The sequence below is a fragment of the Vanessa tameamea genome, chromosome 27 (genome assembly GCF_037043105.1).
Source record: "Vanessa tameamea isolate UH-Manoa-2023 chromosome 27, ilVanTame1 primary haplotype, whole genome shotgun sequence".
NCBI classification, from domain to species: domain Eukaryota; kingdom Metazoa; phylum Arthropoda; class Insecta; order Lepidoptera; family Nymphalidae; genus Vanessa; species Vanessa tameamea.
In genome coordinates, this window is record NC_087335.1 from 1,666,325 (window position 1) to 1,690,338 (window position 24,014).

Sequence of the window (24,014 nt, forward strand, 5' to 3'; positions counted from 1 at the left end):
TACCTGATTCTAGAAAGTAATTTGGAACATTGCTTATGTATAACGTAAGCTAACGCTAAGGAATGAAATTTCAACTTTAGGGGGAGAAACGGGAGAATTAACTTTAGCCAGGGCTGCTAATTGTATTATAAAAAATCCTATATTTTAATACTTTTACGAAATTGTAACACAATACACCCTTGATCATTCTTATCATTATAACGGATATTCCAAGTGAGTGTTTTAAGTATCTTTAGTAATGTATTGATGTCGGTTACAGTGATTCATTTAATAAAAAATATTTCCACGTGTGAGCAATATGCATTTTTTTTTAAATTTATATTTATACAGTCTCACGTCCGTGCCTTTTTGTTTTATCTGCCTATATTGAGTTGCGTTACAATTAAATTAATTTATTGCAAAACATAATTGGTGGAATTATTAGTTTTATTTTCTTGTAGATGTAAAATGCTTGATCATGCCCCTGTGATTGGGGCAGGGTTGTCCCATTATCGATAGGAAAACGTTAAATTAAATGAATATTGAATAATTTGGTGATTCGAATAAAACTGAGATCTTGGTTAAGCTTATGAATAATGTGTTTTACTGCATATTGTATTATAATGTTACATAAAGCTGAATAGTTTGTACTGATGTCAGGTTTTCCGTCCGATTTACGTTAAATTTATATTTATTGAGAAAACTTATAATACTCATCGTTCATGTAACATCAACACGCCCCATGACAACGCAGCTGTCACCGTGTATAAAATATCTGTAATAAGGACTCATGTTTATCTATTAAAAGTCAGCTGGTGGTGGGGCTTTGTGCAAGCCATTGTGCCTCCCATCAGTAGTGAGGTGAGGAGTTTTCTGGCGCGAAATACATAACGTTACATGATAAGAGTACAAAAAGATTCATTAATAGTATAAACACCTCGCCTTTACACCGGTGACAGGAGGGCTGGTTCGTTTTTTGCCCAGAGGATCGAAATTGCGATTCAACGGGGTATAGCTAGCATTCTTTCAACTATTTTTGATTCTTATTTGTATATAATTAAGGACTTTATGTTAATAATTCTTATGTAAATAAAATCCCAATTGGTGATAACAGTGGTAGTCCGTCTACCTATGTGATATATTCATAAATCTAAAAAACATATCTATATAGATATATATCTGCGATTAAGTTAGAAGTATATGTTATTTGATTATTTCCAAGAATATTCATAAACAACGTCAATGTTTCTGCTAAAATTAATTTATATCCGGTTTCTGTTTCCTGGAAACCGCACATTTTCATGAAATATATTTTATATTGCTTTTTCCTAGAATATAGGGGTTGATTTTGTATTTATATCAGTATAAAATCACCTATTCGAATTTTGGAAAGTTTCCATTTTGGAAGCCTCTTCAATCTAATGTAAATATAAATATGTTAGTCGGTAACACACTCCCAATAATTATTTTGAGAGACATCCGTAAATTTTATAAAGTCCAATCAGAAATACTTTTACAAACGTAAACTCGAATCATCTGTTTAATCATTTTTTTAAATGACTGACTGACATACAACGCACAGCCCAAGCTGGTAGGTTAACGGGATGTAATTTTGCACAGGCATTTCTTATGGAATATTGGAAATTAATTCCCTAAGGGGAATTAAATGGGGTATATATGTTTGTATGGTGTAACGACAGTCACCGCAAGACCGTCTGGGTAGGTATTCATTCTTCTGCCGAACAGCAATACTTTTTTATTGATGTATTTTACGACCTCCGTGGTCGAGTAGTGTGTACACCGGTTTCCATGGGTACGTCACTTCGAGGTGCCGGCTTCGATTCTCGGCCGAGTCGATGTAGAAAAGTTCATTAGTGTTCTATGTTGCCTTGGGTGTGGGTGTTTGTGGTACCGTCGTTACTTCTGATTTTCCATGACACAAGTGCTTTAGCTACGTACAATGGGATCAGAGTAATGTATGTGACGCTGTCCAATATTTATATTTATTAATATTTATTTTGGTTTGAATTTTAGTCAGTTCCCAGAGTAGGAGTATGGACTAACAGAGCTGTCTATGATCAGTTGTGACTACTAACCATCAGGTAGCACATTTGGCCGTCAGTCTAACTATAGGTATCATAAAAAAAACCGTCATTACTGATGGTGGAAATATGTCGTTAATCCTCAAATCAATTATAACAGGAAGAGCAAATATAAATAAGGCCAAGTATGTTGGTTACATTGACATTAGAACATAACAGAAATATAGTATGTTATGTTTCAGAAATGAAATAAAATTAAAGAAATTAATTTATTTCATTTAATATTGCACATACCCCAATCCATAGTCCAGACCGCCTACACGTCTAGCCGCATGGCTGCGTGTGACGTAAATATATCCCCGCAAGCTTTGTCGTAGTTGCTTCAAGGGGTCTGCTTTTACATATAAATATATAAGTCTACTTTAAAATTGTTATTTTTTTTTGTTTTTTTTCTGTATTACATGTTTTCACTACGTATATAAATTTAGATTTATATCCTGTATGAAATCAAAATTAAAATATAATTTATTCAAATTGGCATATCCAAGAAATTTTGCATCGATATCTTTCAGAATTATCATACATGTACTTACCCGGTTCGGAAAGTAGATTCAAATGAAACACAACAGTTTTCCTTCGAATCTATTTAATATATTATATATACTTAATTCAGAAGTATATATACAATTAAATTTTTGCATCCTACAAGTCAAAGTAATTTAGTAAGTAATATATTTAAATAGTATTATTTTTAATTAGACTGTTTCCGAGGATTGCATGGAAAACATGAATACTTTAGATTTTGCGAAAACTCCTGCTTGCGAAGCATTATTAAATGCACTTTGAAGTTTCATTTAGCCTTCCGATTCTCGCTAAGTTTATACGTTATAAGCTTTAAACAACAGGTAGTGGGCATATTGACGTATTGCTTTGATGTCGAGGACTTCAAATTAGATTTATGAGTGGTTACTTTAAGCCTTTGTCTTCCTACGTTCTGAATACACGGTTTCACGGGCCACGGTTCTAGATTTAAAAATGAATCGAAACATTTATTAATCATTATTGAACCTGTATATTTCGTATTGCAGGAGTTTTTTTTTTACCCACCACATGGATTTGAAATATTAAGTGTGGACGGCTGCAGTTTCCTGGTTGAGTGTGTCCAGATAGCTGCTGGTGCAACTCCAATGGCATGCCTGTTCCCTTAGATATAAACAATATCCACGTGTAGCTAGAAATTTGGTGATGTACCCACTTTAATTTTTTATACAAATTTATACACCGGCCTGGCGAACGGTGTACTAAATAATTAAATATACAATCTTTGAATCGTCAGTGGCGCCTAAATTGTAATATTTAATAAGATAAATTATAACGCATTGAATTTTCAAACATTCCTTTTATCCCAAGTGACCCACGCTGAGTCCAGCTGGCATATTTTTTAAATTATCTATAGTACAAAAGCTGAAACTAAATTTGTTGTAACATTTATAAATTTTGGTTTCTACAATTAAATAGTTATATAACAGAATTGTTTTCTTAAAATCCATACCCACAGTAAAAAGATAACAGTAATGAATGTGATGTTGTCGAATATTTATTTATTATTATTATAACATCGGCCGTATACTGCCAAAGTGTATCAAAGATCATAGAATCAAAGAGTTTAATATCTCTTGTACTTGTAGTTATACTGGCTTTTAACATGAACCGGAACACTGCAGTGTAATTGAATTTTGGTGGTAGATTAATAAGAGGATCGTACCTTCCTTGACCGTCGTCTACTAAAACAAGGAAATGAATACTGTTAATTTATTATTTTATTTATTTAGAGTCACCAACTAAATATAAACACATTTAATTTTAAAACTTAAAACTAAATGCATTGCGTATTGAGATGAATACATGGTACATAAAGGGAGAAATTGCTTGTAATCAAGACTGATGTAACATTTTAGTGACTAGATATACAATAAAATAAAAATAATATTTTTTTACTGAACTCACAAATATAATAAAATACTAAATAAAGCATATGAAAACTAGGGATTAAAATACAAACAGTTTAGTGTAGTTTATCAAAACTGTGAAAATTACAAATAAGCCAAGAACGACCATACCAAAATAATTACTAGTTTTCATAAATAATTTTAACATTAAAATTAATGATATTGAAATTTAAAAAAAAACAATATTATATGACTACTAATTATAGATACGATCGAATCAGACGTACCTGTATTTAGCAGAACCTATTATAATTCATTTCAAAGATGAAAAATTCGATGAGAGTCACATTGAGAAATTCAGTACACAAATTAAAACAATACACAGTGTGAAGTAGACACTACAAATTAGTTAAAAACTAGACGAAAATTAGAAATAAGGGTACGATCATGGATCGTCTCCGTTTATTGATGAAAAGCACATTAAAATTAAAAGTAGTTCAAATGATCTAAGAGTACAGACGGCGAGATGCGATGTCTTATACTATGTAGAGATGATAGCACCAAACATAGTTCACATATAATATCAACTGACGTAGTATTGATATGTAACAAACTCCTCAACAAACATCATTTACTCCATAAAGAAATCATCATCAACACTTGACACCTTACTTGCAAAATCCTCATGACTCCCATTGAATGACAACTCGCTTAGGTACGACCTGTTTAGGATTTCGTTACCCCATAAGAGAGAAAAAAAATAGCAATACATTAGAACACTGCACACTGCAGTGTTAGCAGTGTACCTACTGCTAATAATACCAAAAATAATCGTACAATGTTTTTTATGATATCGGTAGGCGGACGAGCGAATAGGTCACCTGATGGTAAGTGGTCACTACCGCCCATAAACAATGGCGCTGTAAGAAATATTAACCATTCTTTACATCATCAATGCGCCCCCTACCTCGGGAACTAAGATGTTGATGATGATGAACTAGATGTCCCTTGTGCCTGTAGTTACGCTGGTTCACTCACCCTTCAAACCGGAACACAGCAATACTGATTACTGCTGTTCGGTAGAATATCTGATGAGTGGGTGCTACCTACCCGACGGTTACCCGTACGGAAAAAGTCCTACCACCAAGTATTTTATAATACCACACAGTTGAGTAATAACCTAATAAAAAATTATGAATGGTTTTTCCGAAAAAAAAAATCTCAATTCGAACATGTTTCTGAGTCATATAGCCGGCGTTGTGCGGTCTAAATTATAATCGATAACACCTTAGCCTAATTCGTCAGGGACCTTGGATTTGTGGGCAGTTCGCCATCATTCTATGGAAAGTAGGCGATACATCTACGTCAAAACTGTCGCGTATTTCTTCGGAAAGTTAGAGTAAACCGTAAAATAAATATAAAATTTATGATTTGTATCCCGAGCAACCATTCAATGTGTGCTTAATGATAATGTTATGGCGGCAATACACTGGAAGGAGAGAGTTCGCTTATTTACATTCGTTTACCGAAGACGGCTTTGTGTTTACCAATTTCATATTCGTTTCATTCGCACAAATATGGCAAATAATGTTTTTCGGTTCACTTGTCGATCTTGGTTACATGTGAAAATAATTCAATTACGGCAAATATTTGTCTTGATCGCATAAACTTGGTTGGCGATATTTATGTATAAGTATATGTATATAAATTTATAATAATATGAAATTCAATCTTGTCAGGTCACGTCTAAATTTTAATTTGGAAACTTATAGTATGAGTATTATGTATATTGTTTTATTAGTTATTCCAGTTATAGGCATTAAAAAAACATCTCATTTATAACTATTGGTTTGTAGTCTACGTTTGCGCAAAGGCCATATTATGTAACTTGTACGTATGTGAATATAATATGATATACCGTTTCTCGGTGTACGACGTTATTCGGAAACATGGACAAAGGTTGGTTTGAACTTGATCTTGCCACAGCTGGCTGGATTTATGTTGGTTAACACTTGTTTCAAGCTTTTTCGTGTAGCTCAGCACTGAAGAATTAATACTTTTGAGGAATTCGTCTAGATTTATGTTCACAAATACAATAAGTATGGTAGTATTGAGCCGGATAAGATGACCTTTCCAACCATCTATACTGGTTGACTTTCAGGCAGAACAAATTGTATAAATTTAATTATTTTCAACTGACATGACTTAAAAACTAAGTTAAGTGTACTTAAGTGTAACTACTGAATGTCTCACCGGTTCTTCTCGGTAGAATCTACATTCCGAACTGGTGGTAGCTTTAGAATGAATATAAATTGTTTGATGAATCGAGCAACATTTAATGTTTGTATGTATATAAGAGATCTTGAATCATTTATTCGTTGAAAACAGTTGCTTCTCCAGAATGATTGGGCTGTTGGTACAGCAATATCCAATTTCACTCGGAGCTTTGTTTTCGATACACTCACGAATCACAGCTCACATGTATGTACGTTCACGAGTGAAAAGATTATTCGACCATGCTTTTGCACGTGTTTTTTTTTCAAGGTCGGAAGGACGTTACTAGATTATGCGAAGTTTTTATTATTAGTCGAATTTAATTTGTTTTTATTGAATTTACTCGTTTCCGTGGGCGGGGGTTCGGATGTTTGTCCCAATTTTATGATGATCGGTGTTTTAGTTAAGCCTTGAAAAAATAGTAAACAAACAAATAAACTCACTTTTCTTATATTTATAAAGGATAGTGTAATAAGAAGTGACCTGCCTGCTTCACTGTTAAATAAAAATAGGGGGAACGAATTAAATAATAGTATTTAACAATAAAATGTACTCATTATCATAACTTTTATATAATATATATATTTATTGCTTTTTTCTTTGTGCGTCATCCACGTGAAAACTACATAACATATCGATATGAGACTATGACCAATCTACGCGGAATCCTCCGTATTTGGTTATAGGCTATTAACTTTTTGAATTCCGTTGAATCCGTTCCCCCTCTTTTTATATGTGAAGTTTTACATTTAAAAATAAATTTTACATTTTAAAAATATTTTTTTTTAGCTAAATGTAAAACTTTACAAGTTATACTTTAACGCTTATGTCTTAATGTTTTTGTTTTAATTAAATCGAAATGTTTTTAATTTTATGCTAGTTCGTTTTAATTTTGTTTCGGATAAAATATTGAGAAAACTGTTATGACATTCGCCGTTACATGTCGATGACGTCATATTATACTAAAATCAATGGCCTTCTAAGAATATTTTGCATTTTATGATATAGGTAGGTGGGGGGGGGGGGGGAATGGAGCACCTGATGAGAAATAGTTAGGTTAGGTTAGAAAGTTGTAAGAAATATTAACAGTTCCTTGGTCAACACGAACTACTTTGGGAACAAAGATGCTCTATCTACTTTGTATTAGTTATACTGACTCACTCTCCCTTCACCCCGGAACACAACAACACCTACTACCCCGATGGGCTCAAAGACCACCAAGTAAAATTCTAAGGCAGATGAAAATTATAAAAAATATATTAAAAGTTCTTGTATAGATCATTAACCGTATTAGGTAAGTTGTTTGTTGTTTGTATAGATTCATTATTACGATATATACGCAGATGTATTACCAGCAAAATATAATTTACCAATTCTCCGTAGGAAATTTACACTTTAATTGGGTAAATATAAAATTAAAAAAGTCTGCATACAAATAGCTCATTAGCGAAACTTGTATCTACGATTTTGTATAATAAAATTGTTCCGAGTAGCTGCAATAATTTTCTGCTTATTTTTTTTCCATTAAATAAATTTTTATATGATGCGTAAAAGTTGTGCTGGTTTCCAAGTGGACTAGTACTGTGTTTTAAACTGTAATGGACAAATGGACTACCTGATAGTAAGTGGTCGCCAGTCGCCACTGACCAAGAACCTGCACTGTACGAAATATTACCTATCTCTTACAGTGCCAGTGCACCAACTGCCAACAATTTTGGCAACTAAGATTTTATGTACCTTGAGCTTGTAGTTACTCTGGCTCTGTCACCTTGGTAGGATAGGTACCACCCACTCATCAGATTTTAATGTAACTACAGGCACAAGGGACATAATATCTTAGTTCCGAAGGTAAGTGGTAGGTAGTGGTAGGCGCATTTGTGATATAAGGAATGGTTAATATTTCTTACAGCGCAATTGTCTATGGGTGGGGACTACTTACCATCAGGTGGCCCATTTGATCGTACGCATACCGACTCCATAAAAAAGCCCTTTAAACCAGAACACTATACTAATTACATATTTCTGTTTGTCGGTAGAATAAATGATGAGTACTCAGACGTCACACATAGCCCTACAACCAGGTTAAATATAAACAGATTACAGGCAGATTGAGAACCCCATCCTTATCGTATAAATAAAATATATAAAGGCGTGCGTATGATATATTATTTAAGAACTAGCCGTGTGTCCGACGGGATATCGCTTCGGGAAACGAAGTAACGCCGATCTCACAAAAGGAAAAGTGTTTTTATAAACAAGACAAAATACCAATTACCATATTTAAAACTTAAAATTTGACAAACTTCCATACGAACTTTATATCCTCATTTAACCCCCCTTAGAGGAAAACTTTGAAGTATCCCTTCTTAGTGCTCACTTACGTTTCAGAAGGAATTTCAGTGCAAAATATCATCCTGTTAAACCCACAGGTGTTGCACTGTGTTTCAGGCAGTCATTTTAAAATGTTATTAAGTAGATTAAAGTACACAGAGACAGCCTATAAATATCCCACTGCTGGGTTAGCCTCAGGGCCTCCTCTCCCTTTGAGGAGAAGGTTTGGAGCATTTCACCACGTTACCCAAATGCGGGTTGGTAGATACACATGTGGCAGAATTTCGTTGAAATTAGACACATGCAGATTTCCTTACGATGTTTTCCTTCACCGCCGAGCACGAGATGATAAACACAAATTAAGCACATGAAAATTCAGTGCTGCTAAAACCCGCAATCATCGGTTAAGATGCACGCGTTCTAACCACTGGGCCATCTCGGCTCTTAGATTAAAGTACATATCTACTTATAAAGAATTGGTTGTCATTTCGATACAAATGTATAAAATTGAAGCGTCTGTCTGTCAAAGTTTTTTAAAGTTTATATGGCTGTTTGCAAAATACCAGAACTAAAACAAACATTATTTTTCTTGTCCCTGGTAACCTTCGATCCTTTACCTGATAAGTTATTTCAAATAAATCTGTTGATCGATCAAATGTCACTATAAAGTTTTCCTATAAAATATTACATAATACTTTTTGTACAGTATAATATATATTGTATTGTGTATAAAATATTAAATAAATAAATAGATAAATATTTGTCGGCAAACGACAAATTTTGCTCTATGGTTGGGAAAATGTTGCATGCTACAAAGGCACTAATTGAATCAAAACCATGAACCCATGAATAGTGTATCGATTCATAACTCGCCTTGCGCCCTTCGTTTGTTATTAATCACCATAGACTTATTATTTATGTCTATGGTAAAGGAAATGCTTTCATGTTTAGCTTTTATTATAATTATGATTGTAAACAAAATCAAATAACGGTAAATGTTTAATTTATCAATAATTCTTTACGAAATACGATATGGAACATGGTATAGAAATTCAAATCCTGACCGGGACCGGATTTGGAGGTCTGGAGGCCCTGGAGCCACAAAGGAGTGGGTGTCCTTGACAACGTAGGAGTCTAGGCGTCTAATTATTATTTTACAAATAAATTTGAAAGAACAATTTCATTTCTATGAGTAAGGTTTATCAATTATTTATTTACTTATTGTATCAGTATCTTTTAAAACTGTAATTAAAACAATAATATTATTATAATTTGATTATATCTAGATATCTAAACATTATATTAAAGTAAAATTGTTAACTCGTCAGAACCTCTATTGTGGGGAATCCTCTCTTGCGGAGGCCCCAGGGCAGTTGCCCCCGGTTCCCCTAAATTCGGCCCTGATCCTGACCAACAAAACTTAGTATCCATGTAAGGAAATTGGTTAGGTTTGAATTAACCCAAACGTGTCTTCACTGATTGCTTTAGAGGCGGCATGGTGGAGGAAGCTCCAATCTTTTTCCTCAAAATAGGATGATTGGTCCCAGCTGTGAAATATTAACGAGTTGTTACTTTATATTTTAATTATTTTGACCAAGTCGGCCCCCTTTCCCAGCGTGCAAATTACTTTCTTTAGTTCAAATTACTTTCTTGAGAAGTTTTCGTTGGACGATGATATTTAATTTTCTGTGTGTAAACTGTTTGTGAACATATGGAACACGAGGTCGATGTGAAACTCATCTAGTGCCAAAATGTCCTGATTCACGCATACTACACATTACCTTTACCTAAAAGGAAGTTACGTTTGGCACGCAGTCGGCCATTCACACGGCAATCGTCCGCCTGAGAAGACGTTCTCAATTAGTAGACTAACTCAGGCGAAATAAACAATGTAGCAGGAACTGCGTTTAAAACCCCTATATAATTTAAATATAATGTTTTGAAATTATTAGATGTAATGCTTTATACAAATAAAAAAAATATTACTATAATTATGTATATTTAAACATTCTGTGTTAGTTACATACTTTTAGCTTCATCAATAATGTTCAAATTATTTAATATATTACTGATTAGTTGTCGCCTGCGGTTTCGCTGACGTTTTTTAACAAATTTCATCAAATTCAGTTCAGTGGTCCGTGAAACAGCAATAGACAGAAAAACAGACTTATATTGCATTTTTAATGTAATAGATTAAATTAATCATGTCTCATAAAATTAGCTTAGCACAACAATCTGTCACAGATCCATCATTCAAATTCAATTAAGAATCTAAAGAATAAAAATACTTAATGAAGGTACCTACACACAGCACATAAATCATTAAAATCATTAAACGATACTAATAAAATAATAAACTATAAACCGTGTTTGTTACAACTAATATTGCTTTTTAGATCCTGTTATTATAATTTTTCTGTTAAAAATTTGTTGGATAATTTAATATCGTTTCAGCAAGAATTCGTTCAATTTATTTTTAAATGTTGTAACATTTAATTTTATTTAATATAATCGTCAACGTGTAGGCTGTATGAAGTTTTCCATTGTCTAAGAATGTATGTATTTCTTTATAAAAATTGCTATTTATTTCCTTCCTTGGCAGCCGAGCAGGTTTGATTAATTGATCAATCCTAAATAAATTATAACAAAGTAAGAATAAAAATTCGAATTTCGAACATTATCTAATCAGAAAGTTATTAAAAATATGATTTCATTTTGTATGTCTACAATTATTTTTATATGAATCGTAAAATAAATAAATTAGCCACAATATAACCCGTGCGATAACAATATTGGCTATATACACCCCACGCATCCGCTATCTACAATAGCAGTTACATTTCTATTATCTGGTACGTTAATAGATAGTATATCGTATTGAAAACTCGTGATTATTCTATTATTTTTTTTATATATTATGACTTTTATACTTATTGTCATAATAACTAAACTTGCACGGTCAGTTTAATACACCTGGTTGTGATGTGACTATTGACATTGTGAGGGTTATTTACGAGACAGGGTATCTTGGTCAAACAGAGGGTTATATTAACAGTTAGTTTACATCACTATTATTGTAACAGGACCGGATTCGAGTGATCCAGGCTACAGCACCGGATAGATATTTCTGTAAAAAAAAAAAACATTCCAACTTCTACGATTAACAACGATGTTGTATTTATCCATAATAACATTGTTTATTTTGATAAAAACACTGACGAGAGATACACAAGTAAAACTTGTAACGACGGGTTTCTGTCCCCGTAAAGTTTTTATATTTATATTCATCCTCCGTAGCAAGGTGTTCGCGTCTAGAATGGAACTCCTCAAATACTTTTATCTTTGCCAATTAATAAATATAATTCTCATATCAATTAAAATCGTTTAGTAGGCGCGTTACTCGATTAAAGATTGTACAGATGATAAAAAAGCGTGGAGACATACGTAGTATTCGTTAATCTCTTTCGTCTGTGTATAACGTTGACATTATTATGAAATTAACCACACCTAATAATATAAATAAAATAATATTTTTTTCCATTAGCAACATTTCAATTTGCAATCAAAATCTCATATACAACAAACTCATGATAAGTTAATTACCCTCAGGGCTGATCTGTTAAAACTCACCTCGTATCTCACTCAAATGTTTAAAACCGACTTACGGAGATAGGTTATTTTCTTGCACGTTTCCGTTTAATGCTGCTAGCATTCTTGCCACCATTCCAGTCATGATTTGTACGGTAGCTATTTTTTTTTTTTATTTGTATATATTTAAGCGCTTAATGTAAATACTTTCTGTATGAACAAAATAATGGTCAGATAATCAATGTTTCATATCACTTTTGACATTTTACGATCGTTTTCTGCGTCGTCTCGAGATTGTTCTTACAGAATAGCACAACTGTTCCTACAGTTTAAAGATCAAAACTTACTTAACGCAATAACCTTGTATCGAAAGATACTTGTTTCAATACACAAATAACGTAGGTACCTATTATACATTGAAATATCTAAAAGACATTATATATGTATATGCAGCGTTAAAACTATACATTTAATCTAAACTAATATTATAACTTACGAAAGTGAGTGAAAAACTAACTTATTTCTTTGTATGTTACGCTTTCAAATCTTAAATACACCCCCCCCCCCCCTCATAATATACACCCCTGCCCCTCCCGACGGACGCAAACGAATACTATTATAATTAGACTGTCAAATCTGAGAACACATTGAAATAAGTAGTGGTCAACGATTGGCCTCTAAGTACACGCACACTAGTAAAGTAGCAAAACGCGTGGCGAGTGTCAAGCGTAGCTGTCACGCACACCAAGATAATAATGTTGGCCCCTTTGTTTTAGTTATTTTACTGTGCGGCACTGTATCTCAATAATTATATATAAATTAGATAATTATATGTAATTTCATCCTATGTTTAAACTCTCTGATTGATTGGTTTCTTATTTGTTAGAATTCGATTTTATGTTGAGATTTTTATCGCAAATACACTACGAAGTTTTAAAAGTAATTTATTTAAGTAATATTTGATTCGACTTATTTTAGTGCGATGTGAGTCTTCAATGTCGAATTTCAGTGCAACGTTTCAAATTGTAACGTTTTCACCGCAAATGGGTTTCACTTTTGTTACGTATAAGTACGTTTCGTTTATTTTTTATTCGGAAGTAAATTTATTGATTTTCACTAATTATTATTATATTTCTTATCTCAATCATGTTAGTATATGGGTTAAGTATACGTACAGACAAGAATTATGTCATATTATTTCATATAATATATAAATATTTATAATATATATGATATTATTCTCGATAATACAAAACAATTTTGAAAAAAATAGTACTAGGAATTCATAAATAGTACGGAGGTGTGATGACCTCAATGTATATCTATCTCTTTCTAAACCGCGGTTTTTAATATTCTTTCTCTCTCATATCCTAACTAGTATAAGCAAGAATTGCTTGTATAAAGTTAAGTAATTTCCACTGAGCATTCGTTTTGGCTCGACGCAAACCGCTGAATAGATTTTTTTTTTAATTCGTCTCGGTGAATATATTGCTGGATCACGGCCAATGTTTAAACGTCAAGCGAGTTGAAATTTTTGTACTAGACTGCACTCCAGCCATCTATGAGGGTCAAGATATAATATACCTATTCTTAAAGATATAATAAATGATACTGTTCAAGCTAAATAATCTTTATTCAATACATTTAATAGGTAATACGGCTTTGTGCAAGCCCGTCCTAGGCTCACTCATCAGATATTCCACCAACAACCATTATACGATTAGTATTGTTGTGTTCTGATTTGGAGAGTGAGCCAGTGTAACTACAGGCCTAAGTGACATTACATCTAACGTTGGTGGTGCATTGGCTCTGTGAGCTATGGTAGGTATTTCTCACAGGGCCCATGTCTATGGGCGGTGGTAGTGACTTGCCATCAGATGCCCCATGTAATACATACTATGTATAAAAAAAAATCTAAGTCAAAATATTTTTTATTAAGTCAAGTAGGCTTGCAGAATCACTTAATCTAAATTCTAAACTCACCATTGGTTCGGTATATAGATTCTATCGAGATCTAGTAAAAAATCCAGTAGTTATTGTTTTCCACTTGTTAAATAATACAGCTGTAGGCATGTCAATAAAATGTCATTATATTTTTTTATACATCCCTTTTCAGATTCATTTATATTGGATTTTGAATACTTGCTCTATTCACGCATGTTCGTCGCGATACTGGTAACGAAGTTTTCAAAATCTTTTTTTATATCCTTTTAAATATTCTATTAAGTCAAAAATGTATTTAAAAAAATATATTTTCATGTATAATATTTTTAAAGTGTATCAGTTTATACGCTTTGAATAAATTTCGTTAAATTTATTTTTTATTGGCAACATTAATTTTATTAAACACGTCGAAATAATAAAAAAAAACTATTATATAAGAATTAATTATTAAATGAAAAAGTAAAGTAAGGAATTAATTTTTCTGTCTACGAGTCAATCAACTTTGCCAACGCATCTTTGAAATCTTTTCGATAATCTTAAAAACCGGAGATAATCGCGAGAAAATTTAACGGTCGTAAATATGTGAGTGTTTTTTTTTATGTCATAGGTGGCAAAACGAGCAGGAGGCTCACCTGATGGAAAGTGACTACCACCGCCCATGGACATCTGCAACACCGGGGGGCTTGCAGGTGCGTTGCCGGCCTTTCATGAAAGAGTATGCTCTTTTCTTGAAGGTTCCCAAGTCGTATCGGTTCGGAAAAACCGTCGGCGAAAGCTGGTTCCACAGAGTGGTTGTGCGAGGCAGAAAATGTCTTAAAAATCGCGCTGTTGTGGATTTTTTTTTTTGTGAGTGTATTTTTAAACTAAGCGATTTCAGCTTAAAATACGGGTTCGTAACAAACATACAACCCGATAGTCTCCTATTTTACCATTTAAGAGTGTTAGAAAGTTAGGGAGCCCTCACCAGGAGCTTGTTTGAGCATTACATAAGTAAGACAACTGAGCGTTACAGTGCGCAACCTGTAATGATACATTTTGTTACGTTACATCAGTGAGGTAGAATATTCGAGTATTATTAGTGTAAAACTTTCTGGACTGCAAAAATGACCAAAATCGAATCTTAGATAGAGAAGAACACTCGTCAGTCAGAGGTCAGCGTCAGGTATAATGGTCAAAATCGAATCTTAGATAGAGGAGAATACTCGTCAGTCAGAGGTCAGCGTCAGGTATAATGGTCAAAATCGAATCTTAGATAGAGGAGAATTCTCGTCAGTCAGAGGTCAGCGTCAGGTATAATGGTCAAAATCGAATCTTAGATAGAGGAGAATTCTCGTCAGTCAGAGGTCAGCGTCAGGTATAATGGTCAAAATCGAATCTTAGATAGAGGAGAATACTCGTCAGTCAGAGGTCAGCGTCAGGTATAATGGTCAAAATCGAATCTTAGATTGTTACATTTCAGGCGAATTTTGCCGGCTAGGGATAGCCAATGTCTGCATCTAGCTTAGCATAGTTCATAGTCAAATTAAAAAATAGTCCCTTTAACATACAATATTATACGTGAGATATAAATTGTCAGTATTTGTTCAGCAGTACGATTCTGTAAGTATTCACTTTGTATCTCACTCGTAAAATGTTGACAACCGACTAACGATGATACGCCATTTTGAGACATGTATCCTATAAAATAAACGTCAATGTCGCATATAACATTTTGATATTATACGCTCGTGTTCTGCGGTGGTTACGATTTTCGTGATATACATACACAATATCCCTGTTCGGTAGTGTGAGACAATAGAAAAGTTTCATTCTTTCCTTATGTACTAGTAAATACCCCTCCCGACTTCGTACCGGTAAACTTCATACCTAGTTACCCCTCCCATTTCAGTCCTTAAAGTTGAATTACCACACAAATATAGTTTCTAAGCGGATACTTACGTTGTAAATTAAAGGTATGCTCCAATTTTTCACTTTCTTGATTCACAGTTTTGGGTGGGTCTTAATCAGTCAGTCGAGGAAACAATCTTTGTTATTTTGTAATTGATAGGTATATATTGTTTTTTTATTTAACACTAGTGGATCGCAAGCGGAACTTTTCGTTTATTTAACAGATTTTTACAAATTTCGAAACCTATGACCATGTTTTTTTTTTTTATTTATTTTCATTGTAAACTGACGACGTCTGATCGCAGAATGTACATTTGATGTTTTTTTTTATTACAGTCACTTTTTATCGCTCTCTAAAATGATTTGTTAAACTTAATTTAATAAATTGCAATCAAGAATCCTCTTTATTTTCCTACACATCTACGGCTGGAGCTCTTCAAAATGAGACTATAACCGATTTTTTACGTGCAGCTATCGTCACATAATCACTGGGACAAAAATCGGCTCACGCTATTAATATATAAGAAATGGGCCACCTAATGTTAAGATCAACACCACCATATAAAGACAATTGGTACGAGTGATATTACCTATATCCATTGGCACTATAAGAAATATTATCTATCTTTTTTATCGACGACGCGCCATCATCCTTGGGAATTGAGATGGTATGTCCCTTGTGCCTGTACATATGATATGATTCAGATTCTAAAAACAATTCGGTCTACGTGACTTATCCACTGAGCAATCTCACTTCTGACGACTAACATAGTAACTTATAACGAATAATAAAAAAAATACGACCAATGATGATATGAGTCATTCGGAGTCGTAAATGGTGGGTTATGATAAATCTTAAATATACAGGGAAATTCTATTAATTCAACAATTTATCCTTAATAATAATATCAAGTTATGTGAATTTTGTTATCTTTACATAGTATGAAACAAAGTCGCTTCCCGCTGTCTGCTGTCCATGCAAGGCCGGCTACGATATGGCTTTTTGGGCTTCAGCCCAGGGCCCCGTGGATTCAAGAGGCCCCAGCTAAGTCAAGTCAAAGTCAAAAATAAACGATAATGCGAAAGAATCCATAACTTTATTAAATTAAACAGATCGTATGGTTTGCAGCCCTGCGAGTCCTGCAATTAATCAAACCAATTCAATTAATTTAATTTAAGTCTACGTTCAGATATGTCTTAGGTGGGCCTCTAAGTAGTGTTAGCCCAGGGCACCCTAAACTTACGGTCCGGTCCTGTGTCCATGTATATACTTGGATATTTGAAAATACGCAACGGATTTTGATGCGGTATTTTTAATAGATAGATTCAAGAGGAATTGTTTATATATATAACGAGATAGATACTAATACAAAATAATGAACTACAGTATTGTACACCTCTTAAAATGTCTTCAAAAAAGCATGCAATTTAAATGAATATTTTCGAAGATATTACAGATTTAAAATGCAGGGTCATAGCGGTTTGAATAGTCTAATGACAAAAAAGCGGTGAACGTTATAGGACATTCTATAGTATATTTAGTATCAGCATTGCACTCGTGCGAAGCCGGGGAGGTTCTCTAGTTATTGAATAAAATTGATTTAAAAGAGTTCAGGCACAGGCCCGATTTACATGCCGCACGGGAGTATCAACACCTTCGGTTTTGTCTGAGAGTTGACTCTAGGATCTAACATCAAAATCAAAAATGAAAATTAATATTGTAAAGATGTTTATTTTTACGTTATAATTAGACATTAATTATAAAATGCCTTGTTACAGCCGTTATTAGTAATATTGATAAATAATTATCAAAATCCACCGAAAAGCACTGATAATTATCAATGTGGGGTTTCCAAATCCAACTTGGAAGCACAATGATACCTATTCGGGTTATTTTTACTATTTCCCTCTCTTTATTTTACTTGTGAAATGTTTACATTAATTACTGTGAAAAGTTATGTAGTTATAGTTTACGTCCGCAATACCCGTTCGTTCATAAACGTCTTTGTATTCCTGTTGATACTGTGAATGCGAAAGGTTGTTACCCAATAACGGCTCTTTAGATTCTTCTAGAAGCTTTCGCGTTTCAAAAATTACTCTTAATTTAAATAAATTAGAGATACGTTCGCGGTTAATAATTTATGTTTAAACGAATTCTCAGCGATGTACGTAAGAATTTGTACGTTATAAGTGTATTCAAATAACGAATTAAATGTTTTTCCGTTTATTCGTCGGCCTTCAACTTGACTCGTCCGATCGCGTCGTGACCTCGAGCTGCATAAGTCGGCTGACGATTTTTTTTTTATATTTATCAAGCCTTTTCCTGCTGATACTAGATGTAATATATATTATACTAGTTTTCACCGGTTGCTTTGTCCGTGTGTGATGGGTCTTTTCTGAATCCCTGGCAACGTCTAAAATTTCGGTAACACACGTATTAATATAAATATTGTTTGTATCCTACAAACAATTTAGGTACTACGAGAAGAGGCCTCAATTCAGAATTTGGTAATTACGCCGGTTGCTTTAGTTTTTTTTTTGTAATTTCGTAAAGGTTTCTGGTATATAGTACGCGGTTGAGGTCTTCTATTCTTTTCAGTCTTCTTTTCTATTCTTTCTGTTCTTCTATCTATGTTATTCACTATGAATTTGAAATGATGAAACTATGAAACTGGTATGGGAATTTTGGAAGTAAAATTAAAGTGGAAATAAGTATTTAAGTGTTGTATTATAAATAAAGATATATTGATCATAAACTCTTAGTAGTAGTGCACAATATAGCTGAGCTATTAGCAAATCGCATGAAATACGTAAATCTAAGGTTTGTTTATCTTTTTTCCTACTTCCATTGGAATAGGCTATACACTCCTTTGCCTCGGAAAGCACGTTAAGCAGTCAGTCTTGCGCCTGAGCTCTCTCCGGTTGTGTCAGATTTGCCGTCCCGTCATATAATGAGAGTGCACCTGTTTTTGTACACACACTTGTCCACTATATATCCTGTGTAGTTAGCAAGTCTGCTTTGTGATAATGTTTGTACGGGTTCTTCTCCGTGGAATGCACGTTCCGTTTTAATTGAAACGATATACTTTTGACTTGCATTACGCACTTGATATAAATAAGTTTATTTACTTGTAACTATAATTTCATATTACATATATTTTTTGTGTTGTTGTATCATTTTTTTTAAATTATTTATCGTTATATATTGGTTATTATAACAAAATCGATAATCTCATTTATCCTCTTAATAACCCTTTTTTTATTCTATGATAATAATCAAAATTATAGAATTGAAGAAATATTATGACATTAAGAATTATATATGTATAAATTCTGTCAAAACTGGAAAATGTGCTTATGTTTTAAGTTTAAAATGGCAGTGACTATGATTTTTTATGGGTTATTTAATGTATACAGCATTACGATACGTGGCAGTCGTTTTATTGGTGGTGGTCATTGAAGCTAGCGATCAAACGACCACAAACAAAAACCTTAAATATTACTGCATTGAACGAACTTTTTATATTATAATTTAAATATATATGAATATTTATATAATAATAATAAATGTTGAAGGACCAATTGGGAAATGTACTCCCTAACAAAAAAACAAAGAAATTACCAAATCGATACATATATTTACAAATAAAAAATACAACTGCATTAATAATGTTCTGCTTTTGAAATCGTGTTATAATAATACGCGTACAACCGTCCAACCGTTGCATAAAAAAAATTTAAATCTATCTTTGATTATCTACATAACATCTAATAAATATATCTAACATATCTAACAAATAAAACGTTACACTAAAAATTAAAATGTATAATTATAAAAATAATTTGTTGCTTCTATCTCTACCTTATCAGTGTATATTAATTATGCATTATCTTGAACACATTCGACATTAATTAAAAACGAAACGATAAAGCGTTCTAAAGTACAGGTAACGCCATCTAGTTTAAGTGGCGTGAACTAATTGTTTCAATAAACTCTACAGATATGATAAGCCTGTAAACTCCCACCATCGAAGTGGCGTTTATCTTTGAATTAAGAAGTCTGGTTTCGTTATAAAAATAAAAAATAGTTTTATAAATGTGAAAGTGAGTTTTATTTGTTACGCCTACACGTCTTATTTTATCAACCGATCATCGTTGTCTTTCTAATTTAACACCTAACATCCCCCCCCCTCCTCTCAAGCGTGCTTCTACACGATGCTGCGGGTCAAGTAAATAATAAATCTGAATTTCTCCTCAAAAAACTCTCACGTCCAAACAACTGATATGAATTTAATGAAATTTGTTTTGAAGGAAGCTTATATTCCAAGGAAGGACATAGGCAACCTTTTTATGCCTAACACCAAATAACAAACCCCTAAAACGTGAGTGATGTCGCGAGCGTCAACTAGTTCTACCTAAATTAAGCAAGCAATTTACAGTATGTGCGGAACTATTGTCTATTAAATTAAAATATTCATATATATTTAGCAATGAAATTAAACAAAGGACACGGACGCTTAGTCCATATTAAGTGAGAGTTCATGAACTCTTATCTACCTCACTTAATGTTAAGATAAAATTATCTAAATCTAAAACGACTTAAGCAACAAAATTTTAATATACTTGAGTTTGAGTGATAGCGATAAATAAAAACTGGCACGCCAATACTTTTTAATAGAGACCGATATCTAGAATGAGTTGGTATTTGGGCGCGATCCTCTAATGGGAAATACTAACTGATAGTATTAACTAAATACAAATCAACTCCATACATACATTGCGTCCATGAAAAAGATCGTACTGGGCAGCAAAAATGATGTCTAAGTTGTTACATCCTTATATTTTTATGACATAGTTTTTTTTTACTTTTATTTCCTTCTAATTAACATTTATTTAAATAGTTTTCAAATTAGGTTAAGATGTTGATTGTTTTCTTTTTGTGCATGCTGTTTTCTTCTTTAAGCATTTGTACACTTAGAATATAATTTTACTTTGTTATATTATATTATTATAATCAGTGTACACATTGTTGAAGAACCAAATAAAATAAAATAATCTCATCGACTCGTTGTCATCAAAGACAGACTGTTTGTTATATGTACAAGAAAATCAAATAAACAATACTAGTATATTCCAATCGAAGAAGGGCTAAAAAAAAAAAAAACTTAAAGATTACGTATACCACGCGCTTTCCTAATAGCTCAGGCATAGTCCAAGTCAAAGTGAAAAATCTTTATTTAATATAGAAGAGTTACAGTTGCTTCTTGATTGTCAAAAATCTACCTAGAAGAACCTGCGAAAGACACTCAGCAGGTTATTTTTTTAATTGCCATAGAGATACTCTAATAGTTCAAAAGTAATATATCTTTATTTATAAAAACAGTTGCGACATTCAAAACGTTATTTGTATTTTGTTTACAGGTAAAGAGGTGCAGAAAAGATGGCGTTCGATCCGCGATTCGTATACCAAGGCGTTTCGTCAAGGGAAATGTCAACCGCCAGAGCAGTGTCCACCGGGCAGTCGGAGGTACCAGTACCACAGGCAGATGTCTTTCCTGTTACGAGCTTTGCAAAACAAGTGAGTATTTCCACAATGTTAGTTATGTGAGGAAGTGTGTTTATTATTCCAAAAAACTGAACCAAATCAATTTGTTCCAGAAAACCGCGATACTCCCAAGACAAATACGAATCGTTCTCCGAAGTATCGAACTCGCCCCAACACCCACCTCCAGAAGACATACCACGGATCAAACACGAAATTACAGAGAGGCCACTCGATCTAAAAACTAAACCAGATATCCAAGACAGGCCAGAAACCCTGGACAAGTGTAACCAAGCAACCATAGACAAGAAGTTGGAAATTAAAATTGACGCGAATACAATTTTGCCCGACGACCACTTCGATGACGACAAATTATTCATGAACTCCCTACTTCCTCTATTTAAGAAGATGGATGATGATACGAGACTGCTCTGCAGGATTGAAGTTTTGAAGATCATAAGGTACGCGTTGCAAGGTCACAAGTGTTTCGAAGCATTGAAGATGGCGGAGGACAGCTTCTTCAAGAACAGAATGAGCGGGATTCTGGCTAAGCAAGAAATCGTTGATAATTCTTTGAACTCCAAGTCTAATGAATCGAAGTTGTCGATGACGACGCGCTCGGCTGATGGAAGCAGACCGATTAGGAAACGGAGGGTACGTCTATAAAATCTGTTCTATTATATAAAACATAAGGGTATACTTGATAAGGCTTCATTTTCGAGGAGCTGATTTTGAGCTAATTCCTCCTCACTCCAATGCGAATGGATACAAATATCGTCATCCAATACGTTAATTACCTTACGATGTTTTCCGATGAATTCTAAACACGAATCAAGCTTATTATAGGATCCCAGAAAAACATTCAAAATGCCTCTGCTGCCAAATTTAGTTTACAAAATATGTTAAAGAACGCTTATGACGAAAAGTATTATTAAACGTATTATACAGTAAGTGAGTTAATGGTCAATAGCACGCCTTAGGTATAAAACGATCACTTTTTGATATTGATTATTTACATAATCAGAAATTGGCAAAAAAAACGCTGAGATTTTTTCGCTGATTCTTCTCAGGTCAGTTTATTTTCTTGTCCGAACCGGTAGTGTTTAATTTGACAATCAATAATGTATAATAATATTAAATAAAGGAATTTGATTTATTATGAACCCGTATTGGTGAGGATTCGCGTGTTCTAAACACTGTGAGTAAAACCTATACCAGGGGATCAGCACTAATTTTAATAATGGATTTAACTGCACGGCAGCAGCTAGTGCGACTATAAATATTATTATGAAGATTAAACTTATATAAATAAATTGATTTTATAAATGTAATACAGAAATCGGTATGACATCAGTTTAAATATTTGCATGTATTTTCTTTCAGGCACGTTCTCCATCGCCGCTTCCGTTACCACCCAAGAGACGTGGTCCAGGGCGACCCAGAAAGGTAAAGCACAGTAATTAAACTATTGTTTGGTAGGGTTAGTAATAACTATGTAATAAGACTAAGTTATAAGTCCCTAACTTAGCCTTTAGTTACACCGGCCTACTCACCCTAAAAACCAACAAAAATACTTCTAATTTTATTTTTACCCAATATAAATGACGTTATCTATTCTTAAAATATGTATATCAATATAATGATTTCGATATTCTTTAGAAATTTACGTTAGTAATGATTTTCCAGGTTCGCCCTCCTCCATCGGACTCGGACGAGGAACAGCTGTTCAAGAAACAGTTCCCGAAACTTAAAGTTTCGCCTGTCGAGGTATCTCTCGCGTCAGAAGAGGACTCGTACAACAAGGCCACGAGTGTCGCCCAGTTGTCGACGCCACTGTTTATGAAGGTAGTCTTATAGTACTTATTTTTGGTAATCAGAATATAAAATAATTTAATAGATGTTTGTTGCTTTATATAAAACTAGATGCCCGACTTCGCTCGCCTACGCATCCTTGTCATACATGATTTTTGTAACACAATAGTCGTTTACGTAGCGCACTCAACGCAAGGTCTGAAAAGGAATAAATCAATTGCAACATCTTTCATTGATACTCTAGCTATCCTATAGGCCTCCCCGTTAAGAAGGCTATCTAACAATAAAACATTTTTTTCAAATCGGTCTAGTAGTTCCTGAGATTGGCGAGTCCAAACAAAAAAAAACAAACTTGAACAGCTTTATAATACGAGTATTGATATAGTAAAGATAGAACCTTTTAACAGAGCTTGCATCAGCAAGCTTCTTCAGAAGTTTATGGCGTTTTGGCTTAAACTATTGGCATATTTATATTATTTGGCAGAGTGCAAAATGTGATTCACCTTTTTCTCTAAAATATTTGGGCTCTTTTAGCTTCAGGCGATACAATTTATTTATTTTACCATTTTTACTTTTAATAGTCTTCAAGTTAAACTCGTATTTATGACATCGATAACAAACCGGGTACACAAAACTGTACTTATCTAAATATAACAAAACATTAAG

At 33.4% G+C, this 24,014-nt stretch overlaps 1 protein-coding gene across 2 annotated transcripts in view; it reads left to right on the top strand.

Annotated features, from left to right (window-relative positions):
* The window catches only part of LOC113404893 (uncharacterized), a 38,196-nt gene that overhangs the window by 13,357 nt on the left and 825 nt on the right, over positions 1-24,014 (top strand). For both annotated transcript variants that reach the window (XM_026645967.2, XM_026645968.2), the window contains exons 2-5: positions 21,416-21,572; positions 21,653-22,190; positions 22,920-22,982; positions 23,223-23,381. In XM_026645967.2, the coding sequence (XP_026501752.2) occupies positions 21,416-21,572; positions 21,653-22,190; positions 22,920-22,982; positions 23,223-23,381 (917 nt within the window). The remainder of the gene's footprint in view (positions 1-21,415; positions 21,573-21,652; positions 22,191-22,919; positions 22,983-23,222; positions 23,382-24,014) is intronic.